Source organism: Motacilla alba, chromosome 4 (assembly GCF_015832195.1).
Source record: "Motacilla alba alba isolate MOTALB_02 chromosome 4, Motacilla_alba_V1.0_pri, whole genome shotgun sequence".
NCBI lineage: Eukaryota > Metazoa > Chordata > Aves > Passeriformes > Motacillidae > Motacilla > Motacilla alba.
Window position 1 is genome coordinate 38,310,924 of NC_052019.1, and position 11,824 is coordinate 38,322,747.

Consider the following 11,824-nt stretch of genomic DNA (forward strand, 5'->3'; position numbering starts at 1 on the left):
CATAAATGTTATCAGCTTTACTGTTTTCTGTTTACAGTGATTACGCATCTTGTTGTACAAAATTAAAAATAAAATAACAGAGCCACACTCCAAGAAGCTCACAGATTATCTGACCCAGCAAATCCTGGCAGATAATCCTCATGAAAAGGAGCAGTCACATAATGTGAATCACAGCCTGTGAGCCTCAGGATTTAATTAGAGTTGCAAAAACAACTGTGACTCCACCACTACCTCTTGATGGTTTACAACCAAGTATCTAATCCTTCTACCTGATGTCACCTTTAGTCTGTGAAAATCTACAACAGAAAGTGCTCAGAAATCAAAGCTTACAATTCATTGCCATTGTGTCTGTAACTAAGACTAAATTTTGTTTTCTAGATTACAGATATCTAGCATTGCTTTTATTCCTTTTCCAGTTGCTACCTAATACTAATGAGCTAGTTGACAATTTGCTCTTGGAATTAGGGGAGATGAGCACACAATTCCTAGTTTACACATCAACAATGTTGTAAATTTAGAAAAATAAATTATGTATCTTAAGTGTAAAATTGACTTCTCTAATGCTCTTTTTTGGAAATCAAGAATGCTGAGGGTTCAATGAGAGCAGTTATGAAGTCATTAACTTCGGAGAGTTTGTTCTCCAAAGTTTAGTCCCACTGATCATCACAATTGTATTGACTCTTGTTGTTCAATAAAGGTAGAAAAAACTGGTGCAAATGAATTAGCAATACTTAAGAGTGATTCAATATCCTGAAAAGAACACCATCAACAAGAAACGATAATGTGCACATCAAAAAAACACTAAGAAAGGAAAAACTAAGTATCAGAAAATTAAATATGATTTTAAAATGCTTATAAATGTATATTTTTGTGTGGAAATTAAAAAATAATAATAACTTTGCAGTTAAAAGAAAAAGTAGAAAAGCAAAAAGAAGCAGGAGTCAGCAAGCCAAAGAAATCACTTGACTGGATCCACTTTAAGGGGAAATGACTGATGCTGTTCTACATTTTTTCAACAAAAACTAGTGCAGGAGATATCTTCAAAGGCAATTAAAATATTTGTTTGGAGGAGAGGAGAGCAGAGAGACCACTAATTCTATTAACATTTTAAGATCCAGTCCAGATCTAGATGTGATCAAAAGTTTTCCTGTTTTGGAAAAACAAGTGGATGTAAAAGGAGATAAATTTTCAAGTTGTCATAAAAATACTCTAATCACAGCATCTACCTAGAATGAATAAAAATATTTTAAAATACATCAATATTGAAAGCTTAAATTCAAAATTGCTTCTCTGGTCTGAAAATTTTTTTCCACATATCAGGAATAAGTTATGTTAGCTCAGGTCAGGCATACATAAAACATGCATAACAGAACACAAATTTCAGTAATAAATTTTTACATTTTCTAATAATGTTTTTCCAGACTTTTTCTCAGTAGGATAGCTTTTTATGTATCATAACCCGAAGGTTTACGAATTCTCAGTTATCAATTTACTAATCACAGCCTGAAAGCATAAATATTTTTAGACATTAGACAGACATCCATTTAGGCATGGATTATGTTTTCTCTCTTGCAAACAGACATTTACACATTAAAAAAATCTCTTTATCTATCTGTCTGAATACACAGCTGCCTCTGCTAATCAGATTGCAGCTTCTGGTGCTAACGCATTGTATGTTAACAATGGCACAGAAACGTGTATTAAAATGTCAAATAAATAGTTGGTTTTTCAGACAAGGCATATCTAGCAAGGATGACGAACACATTCTAGTGTTTCCTCTCGGTCTAGGTACAGAACTGGATGAAACAATAAAAAAAAAAAAGCAAAAGGAGGGGTTGCAATGCCAGGCTTCCAATTTTGCCTCCAGGATACCACATATGTTCTCCATAGTGTGTTTGGGCTCTGCTATCAGGAACTTTCAGTGATGAAATCAATGCTTTGTACAATTTCCTTTCCCACATGACCACCTGCAGAGTAGACTCTAACCTTCCTACCAGTTTCTGCTCCTCAATTCAACAAGACATTTTTAAACAGAAATGCTAGAATAAAATTAAATGTTTTGCTTCTCTTTTCCCTAATGTGAATTTATAGCTTTTGTTTAATAACTTTTCTAAGTGTCAACTAATGTTATCCAAAACATTATACTGACTTTCCACATTTAAAACACAGATTGCCGTCTGCACAGAATTAACTAACAGAAAAAATAAATTAAAACAAATTTGAAATAACATACCTGTGTTATGGCCAAGTCTTTCGTTGGAGTGCTGCGTAAGGTCAATCGTCCTGTCAATTTGAAAGATTTTTAAGTCTTCATCATCTAAGGCAATATCTCCCCAAAAGACAGCTTTAAATAAAAAAGAGCTCAATTTAATTAAAGAATTATTTGGACAATAAAGCCAATCTGAAGAATATAATGCCATGTTTACAACCTCTGGGAAAGTATACAACAAACATATGTAAAGTATATGACATGAAAGTATATGACATCACATATATTTCCTTAGTGATCTATATTTTAATATGGGGAAAATAAGAAACCTACCTAGTAAAAGACTAATAACTTATTCCAGAATCTTGGTCTATTCAGTTTCTTTGTACACAACCTAAATGTAATAACTTAAATCTAGAATCATTCTATCAAAAATTTTTTAGCATGTAGTTTTCTCTATATAAATACAACAAAGCATAAAAGACCCTGAGATGTGAATATTTGAACTATGAAGTAAAATATACACATTTCTGAGAAACTGAATCTTTTTGTTTCCTAACATCTTTCTAAAAATAGTAATTATTTCAAGGAGTTTTTTATTATGTTTCAGTTGCTTTCTATATTACATTATGTCTTGCTCAGATAATTAAATCTGTTTTCTGTTAAACTGAGAAAAAAACCTTTATTTTTTATTTTCCTCTTAGTTTATTTGTATGCTTTCCTTTTATAATTAATCTCACAATTAGGATGCTTTCAAATTCTTTACTTTTCAAATCTCCAATCTCTTTTTATCCTTCCTTTGGCCTTTTTGGTGGATTTATTCTTCTCTCTTTGCTTTTTCTTTTGCTCTATTTTCTTTCAGGTTTTTTCTTTTTCACTTTTTCATAGGTAACTCATCTTCCCTGAGTTGCCTCTACAATTCAGTGGACCATGATACAATCCCACTTCCAATAATTTAAGATCTATAACCTCAAACTTTCATCTCCACCTATTTTTGCTGAGACATTATCCTGAGACCTCCCTGCCAATTACAAACTTAGCATTAAAGCTGAACTCAACAGCCATATTCTCAATTGCTGGGAATGAAGTCAATAGAGCATGTACCAATTAACAGGAGCTGAAAGTGGTTGTTTATCATCTTAATCCAAATTCCTCTTTTTCCTGTTCCTTCAGAGTCACAGAATCCCTGGATTCAATCTCAGTGTCATCTTCAACTCCCTTCTTTCCCCCATCAAGGGAGACATCAGTAACTGCTTGGTTGGTTGTTACACAGTTCTACAGCAAACCTTCTTTACTTCCACCCTAGTCCAAAGCCCAGCTGTTACCAAATCAACATCTCTAGTCTTCCTCCATTCACGCTGATCCTAAACACTGCTGTTAAATGCATTCTTCTTCTCTGTTTTTTATATCACACTTTAAAGACCACTCATCAGATAATATTCTCATCACAGCAGTTTCATGTTGCTGCAAAAGTTACCCATTTCTCAGAATATGATGCTCACATTCATTGATGTTGAATTAAATCCACTTTAAAAAGTTTTTACTTAAAAGATAGGTATTTTTAAATAACTCCAAGATATTGTATTACCTCCTCCAACTCACATGACTTGTCCTGAACAAAAGGCAAATGAAAAATTACGTTGAATATGCCTTTAGCCTGCCTTGTAAAATAACTTTACAAGGCCCCCAGATCATCAACACAGCGTTAATAATGAAATGATTAGTGAAATTAAAAATGAACCTTTTAGATTCAAAACATAACCAACATTTTATGTCTCCTCCAAATATTAATATTTGCACCCACATAATTTTTTTACACAAGATAATGGTTCTTAGAAACCACAAGAACTTGAGACAATTACTGAAATTGTTTGGTCTAGCACATTGTGGAATACTATCCTTCCAAGGATCACTGTTCTCATATTAACGTTTTGATTAGCAACCAAGGACAAGGTTGAGTTCACCAATAATATAACCACAGTAATATAATAAGTCCTGATACAAGTGTCACATAGCCATAAACAAGTAAAGTATGTGACCAATAGCAGCCACATTCTCTGAGATACTAAAGAAATATGAGTAACCACTAACATCAGAAATAGATAAGATTATTTGATTAAAATACAATGGAAAGTTTGGAACTTTCTTCAGGCCACTGGCTCATTTTACTCAAGGCAATTCTCTTTTGCAGAAGGCAATAAACATGCCAAAACACAGAAACCTTGATAAAATTCTCTCATTTGACTTTAGCAACAATCTAATAAGTGATACTTTATTTCTACTGAACTAAACCTCTCATCTTCTGGATTCATTTAACTTTACCTAGCAAAAGAAACAACAGTTAACTGGATGTTCTTTAATTTCAATGTAGTCCAAGGCAATCATCAGCTGAGACAAAAAGGAAGCTGATAACTGTTTTTCAAAATTTCACCTTGTTTCCAGTTAAAGGTCAGCACAGAATATTAATTCTGCCCTTAAAGCACAACCCTGACAGAATTATCAAAAAAGTTTAAAAATTGTCACAAATAACTATTAAAAGTATCCTTTAATTTTTGGGAATGCCAGTTTAAGTGTCAAAATACTTTGTAATAAGAGAAGACCATAGTTTTATCTCCTGCCTTTTAGTTTTTATGGCCTGAAACCATTTGAAGAAGTCACTCCATATACTTCATCATGTCACAAGCCAATGTTAACGTTACAGAAAGCAAGCAGAGGATTGTTTGGGTATGCAAGGCATGATGTTAAAGGCTTTGCTAAGAGTATGTTAGGATTAAGAGCTTTAGCAGCTCCCTCTCAGGAACTTCTGACAGACTTGATCAGTTCAGCTGTTCACTCATTGTGAGTTAAAGGAGCTCTTCACATGTATTTAATTCCTATGTTTCATCTGGAAAAATAGCAAGAATCTGATAATCAATTGATTGGCAAGGAAAAAAAACTGAAACAAATGGATAGAAAAACTTTTAAAGTGATCCAAACAGGACTTTATGTCTCTCTACTTATTTAAGGCTGTGTCATTATCTCTTATCCTACCTATTTATTCAGTGATCACAAAAACTTGATATTACAGATACCAAGGCTTTTTTGTTTATTTTGAAAATGCAAGACTGCCAATGAACTTAAGAAATATCTGTTGAAAATCTGAGACAATATTAATTGCAGAGAAAATATTTCAAATAGCTTTTATTATATAAAGGTTCTTAAGAAAAAAGAAAATTCACCTTTTTGTCCAGTGCAGATAAAGATAATACTCTATAGTACCAGATTTCATGCCAGGTAGTTTTTATTTTCTATTTTCATATGTTTTATATGGCCTCAACAAGATGCACTTAAACAAATTCAACAGAGAAAATACATGCAGCTGTTTCTAAAAGGTGGACAAAACCTGGTTACGCAGCAAAGGCATGTTTTTCTCTAATAGTGGAGAAGGATTTTTGTGCACCTGTTAAAATAGAGAAGACACTTAACCAGCAGACGCAGTTCTGCTTTCACTCAACTCAAAACCTCTCAGTCAAACAGCACCTTCAAAAAGGTCTTATAAAGACAAAACACTGCCACAAAAGCAGCCAAGCTTGCGACCTGCAGCCAGTTAGCTCACAAGCACAAAACAAACAGGAAAATAAGTAAGTTGTATAATTTTCAAAAAAGAGATTTGAACTATTTTATGTTTACAGATGTACACACATGGTATGAGTCAATGAACACACACAGTGAGAATAAAAACATCTTTCACAACTTTCAAGATGTCTGGAAGAAAGAAATTATTGGCTAAATACTATAGGGCTGTAATATGTAGTAGAATGGCTTATTCTAGGATTTGAAATATCAATTAACATGCAAGTCTGTAAAACATAGAAAGGAGTATGTTCTTATTATTGTAATAACAAAATTATCTACTTCAAGCTTCATCGCAACACCTCCTACAATTTTGCTTTGTAAAACTCAAATCATAAGCAGCCATTTTTTAATAAAATATATTCCTGCTAGTATTCATACCAATAGTAGTAACAACATAAAATGCGAGTAAGCTGGGATTCCTAGTGTTTGTCCCTATAGCACAGCCAAAGAAAACCAACTTGACCTCGGGGTACACCACCCAGAAACCACTCCCAGGAATCCATAGGCTAGAAACATGTTCAACTGAGACCTTCTCAAACTGAAATGTAAACTGTGATCTTGTCCTATGAGCAGACACAGAATTTTGACAGGGGGATTACTCCTATACTGAGAAGATACCAATGAAAGGATTAAGGCAATACTAGAGGACATTTCAAAAGCAGAGCCTCAAATTTTGGTATGCTACTGGGAGCACAAAGCACAAAGAGTTTGTGCTCATCCCTCTTGCAGAAGCTACCAAGAACTGACAACAAAAATATTAAGTAAATAGAAAACTGCAAGGCATTACAAGGAAAGCTGAAGAGCTCCTTTAACATCCTCAAAGATGGAATGCCCAACACAAAGCAAAGCCTGCCCAGTAATTCATGCAGTTGGAGGTGCCAGAAAGTGTGCTGGACAGCTTCAGGGCAGATATTCACCTGAATCCACATGTCCAGCAGTTCTAATTAGCAGACTCTTCTATAGCTGAGTCATTGAGCACTTCCCTGTAACAACACAGCTATGTGCACTATGCTCTATCTTGGTGAGTCACTCTGTTCCATACAATCCGTTCACAACTTACATAACTGCCTCTAAATCTGAACAGAAAATGGAAAGATTAAAGCTAAGTAAGTAAAGACAATTTTACCTCATTACAAGGACAGCAACATACACGACTGCAACTAACCTTATTCTGTATTACCATTGTCTTCAAATTATTTCAGTCTTTTCAAGATTCTCAGGTGCAATACACTTTTTTTAGAAATTATCAAACTGAGAACAAAACAGGGTAAATAAAGAGCAAAAGATCTTGTGTGCAACCATGAGCATAACCCTGCACACCATACCCTGAACTCTATCATTGTTCTTCACAAGTGCTACCTTCAGCTGTAACTGTGCAATATATTTCCACATTGCCATACAGAGCCCACAAAACTTTCAAGCGCAAGTTAATTTAATCAAGTGTTAAATAATTATCCAAATCAATTTGCCTTTTTATTGGACAAAAATATGTCAGAAAAGTGAAACTTTAATAGCATAAAAGAGATGACCAAGGTTGCCTATTTTCAAAGACACATCAAAATTTAGCTATTCATTATTTTCAGCATGCAGCATTTCCAAACCTGCACAACTCTAAGCAATTGTAACAGAAATTACAGATATATACTGAAATAACTTACATACTTGAAAAAGCTCACATAGGCACACCGGAAAAGGGATGTAACAGCTCTGACAGGCACCTTTCATGTTTCCACATAAATGATATAAAATAGCAAGTTCATCAACGCTCATACCAATTCTATTTTTCAAACTCACAATCAGGAAACAAATTTCCCTAAAGCAATGTATCATTTCCACTTCTTTCCGAAAACAAAATAATGATGACTGAATACTTTAAATATCTCCAGACTGTACACCAGTTGGAAATTCATTCCTCCATACTTTTGAATGTGACAACATTCAAATCCCTTGACAACAGCTCACATGGACACACAAAGTTATCCAGAAATCAGCTAGTTTGTATATGGTAGCAATGCAGCCTCAGAAGAAATTTTAATGCAATTTACTAGAATCTTATATGACACTATTTCCATGTTGACAGCATTACCTGCAACTCACCTACGTCTCACGTCATCCACCCCTAGAAATCTTCCCAGTGTTCCCCAAGCACACTTTTTGCTTCCTTCCTTCCTTTGACCATGTGTTCACATTTATAGGTAGGATGTTGGCAAGGCAACATCCCTATTGGGATATTCAGGTACAATATACTTTTCTTAGAAAACATTGAAACAAGACAGGGGAACTAACTGAGAACTTACTCCCTATTGCTGCTCCCAAGTCACACTTATGGAGCCCCATCTGAGGTACGTAGCATTTCACTACAGCCACTCCACATTATTTCCAGGAAGTGACTACCAAACTGACCAACTAGGACAGAAAAATAACCACATAGGACCTGGCTGGTGTGGAGATTCAGTCAAAGAGAATTCTCCCAGGCTTCAGGCCTCAGAAACTTCAGAGAGGAAGAATGAAAACAATTATTATCTCTCTTTCTGTTAATGTTGTTTATAGATATGTAGCTTCAGAGTGTGCTATTCATTGTTCGCCAATAATGTGAAAGGTTTTTACTTTGAGACCAATCAGGTTTCACCTTAGAGATCCTGGTTATAAAAGGAAGCTACCTTTTTATTAAAATCTCTTTTTTTCACCTTCTGAACCACGGAGTCATTTTGTCCATCCCTGACTCAACAGTGTCAGACTGGGGACACAAAAACAGCTGTAGAGCCAAAGGTAGGAGAAGAGAAGTATTTGCTGGAAAGCCATCCACCATCCTACAGAGTCAACTCGTTCCAAATAGCCCTTCCAGGAGCATGGCAGTCACATCACAGTGCAGGTGGGACACAGGGTGAGTGGCATGCAGAACTGGAGCATGTCCTGCTTTTTCAAAGCAAATGCTCTCATATAAAGCAATACTCATGAGGAAAATGGAATAACTGTGACACCCTTAATCCGAGTAGAACCTTCACTTACCAAAAGAGACATTTGTAGAGCTTGATATTTTTGCAAGGGGACACTAATTTGCTAAATATGTGTCTTCATGGCACAGATAAATCTCAATTTACAGATATCCGTTTACTCTGAGCTAATTCTAGTTTTTATTTTGTTCTTAATTTAAAAATAGTGATTTTTTTTTCAATTCCATTTTCCTTCCGCTTTGTTTTGTAGTGACAATTTTCACATTTCTTTAAAATTAGTAAAATAAAACCAAAAACTTCAAAAAAAGCAAAGAAAATTCTGACAGAAGTTGCAATCTTAGGTAAAAGGACAAGCTTTACTCCTAAATTTACTGCAGTGTGTTTTGAGGACAGGGTCTTCAATATTGCAACAGCTAGTCTGTGAAAGGTTTTGTTCTTGGTTAAGCTGCTCAACCTGGCAAGCTTCCTGACTTTCAGTATCTATTTTCTTTTTTTGTGTGAGATCATCATCAACACCACAGATGCTTTGTAGCTGGTAAAATTGATTCCTCATATAATGGCTTAACCACTGAACTGAATGCAGAGGACACTGCTCAGCAAACACTAAAGGAGCGTGCACACTGTTGGCAAAACAAGCAGCTAACACAGAGAACTTTCTTCACCACTCATTACTGCCTCTGGCCAGATATTGGCAAAACAATGCTACAGAGAAATCACCTCAAGGAGACCCACTTATCCCTCCTACTATTAATATGTCTTATTATAATTCTCTACTGTTTCAAGTTTTTAGTATGCAGAAACAGTTGGAAGCTTAAGAAAAAATAAATTGAAACACGAGGCTTTCTTCAGAGCCGTTATTAACCACTTTGAAAGGAAAGCCACAGCAAGAAACCAGTGACATTTAGGAAGATCCATGAGAGCCAAAAATATAGGGCAATCACAGATAATGTTTGTTACCACAGAAAAGGCTGAACCGCTTTATGTGAAACCACATGCAAGAAAACCATCATTTCCTGGCCCTGTTACTCCTTCTGCCACTGAGTATCAGAGTACAGAAAACAATTCTCCATCTTCCTGGGAAAGCTGCTCATCACCCCTAGCAGAAACCATTGCAGCAACATTAGCTGAACTTCAATTTAGTGATAGCTGACTGTGACTTCTGGCATAGGAAAAGAAGGCTGACAGGTCATGAGGGTTTTTCTGCTGTTCCCAGGCACCTGCAAATGCCGACTTCTTCTGCTATAGCTAGCTTTATTAAGGAGGCTAGAAAGATACACCAGGGGCAATTCAGATCTATATTATCACAACAGTCACAATTACCCCAGATCATCCTGTGTGACCACTATGATGCTATAATATTCACCTTCATTTTACTTTCAAACTCCATTACCTTGGATAGCCTTAGGTCAAGATCTACAAAATTAATTATTATGGCTACGCTTTCTTACAAAAAAAAAAAAAAAAAAAAAAAGACAATTATTACTCTTCAAGTGAAATCTTTTTTTAAAAATATTGAAAACTCAAACATATAAGAATGGAAACAAAAAAAGTCTAATTTCTTCTGAAATTAAGAACAGATTTTAATTATTTCAGTTACTTAGAGAATAGGGAAATGGATAACTGCAAAAATAAGCCACATATAGATGAATGGAGAAAAAGCCTTGTTGGAAAGAAAGTTGTCAGTCTGAGTGTGCCACCTACATGAAACAGCTGTTAGGTCTGAGACAGACACAACAGCTGCACAAGGCCTCCCCAAAGATGCAAGTCTTAGACATTTTCATTCTAACACCAAGAAAACAGAATACCAGCACCAAACCAAGTGAATTACAAGCTAACAGATAATGCATGGCACAAGTCAAAAGATTAGTTTAAGTAGCTAAAAAGATAGAGGTAAAACCTTTTACATGCTTTTCCAACCTGCAGACTTTAGAAAAGAAAAAAGGTAACTTCCAAACCATTCCATGGAATTGAGGTGTTATTGAATTGTAAGAATTTCAGAGAATAAAATCCCTTTCAAAGATGAAGAATAAAACTAATAAAACATTTATACATAAATAGACCACTGCTGTTGTGGGGCAAATCAGATTTGATCTCAACTTCAATTTAACATCCCAGCATTTCAGTGACAGTAAGTCACAAAATTAAGTATAAAATTATTGTTTCTAATAAGATGAAGGATTAAATTCATATACACTACAGAAGAGTAGTTTCCTGGTCATACACCTTTGTAAGCGTATTTCCCTGGGTGCTTTCTTCTTCCACAACACCCAGGCAAGTCAGATATGAATGGCTCCCCCCTGAAAGAATTCTGGTACAAGGACAGCACAATCATGGGCAAAGCCAGCAGATCACAAGCACTGCACAGCAACCCTGAGGGGGAAGCAGCAGCAGCAATCTGGGGAGAAGAAACATAATTTTAAAAAAATTTAAAAAGGAATAACTACTAAGATAAGCTATCTGGCTCTGGCAATACCAGTCTTCAAGAAATTCCACAACCATAACATCTTTCCTCTAGTGTTACAGGTTGTTACTATGGAGTAGAAGGGCATAAGGAACTCAGTAATTAGGGAGAGAACTCCCCTAGTAATTTTGTTCTGCTACGACAATAGGAAGCCACAGAAACACTTTCTTCATAACTTGGCATTAGAACATAAGAAGCATGTCACAATAATGTTACAATAAAGCAGCACTGATATATGGGGTGGAGGGTGGAAACCCTCCCCTTCTGTACCTTTTCCTCATCTATGGGAAATGAAAAAAACGTTCATTTTCTCACAGACATAAAATCCCAAGTAGGCTAAAGTAGTACCTCGAAAACAGAAAATCCTGAATAATCATTAAATGCAACCAAAGATTTATACAGAAAGCCAAATGGCACAGAAAGGAAAGTGCATATCTAAGGGATTATCTGGCATTCAGGATCAAGGTTGTCATCATACCACATGAAATAACTATTGCTCCATTTGCATCATCTTATATTTAAACACGCAGAATTATTAAACTGTATATAAATAAACCCCTATTATAGGTTTCAGAAGTGATTTTC

General features: G+C 35.3%; 1 protein-coding gene across 4 annotated transcripts in view; it reads right to left on the minus strand.

The window, feature by feature from the left end:
* TLL1 (tolloid like 1) overlaps positions 1–11,824 on the minus strand; it is a 128,001-nt gene that overhangs the window by 69,656 nt on the left and 46,521 nt on the right. For 3 of the 4 annotated variants that reach the window (XM_038134892.1, XM_038134891.1, XM_038134893.1), the window contains one exon: positions 2,234–2,344. In XM_038134892.1, coding sequence (XP_037990820.1) covers positions 2,234–2,344 — 111 coding nt within the window. The remainder of the gene's footprint in view (positions 1–2,233; positions 2,345–11,824) is intronic. The other variant, XM_038134894.1, reaches the window with a different exon arrangement.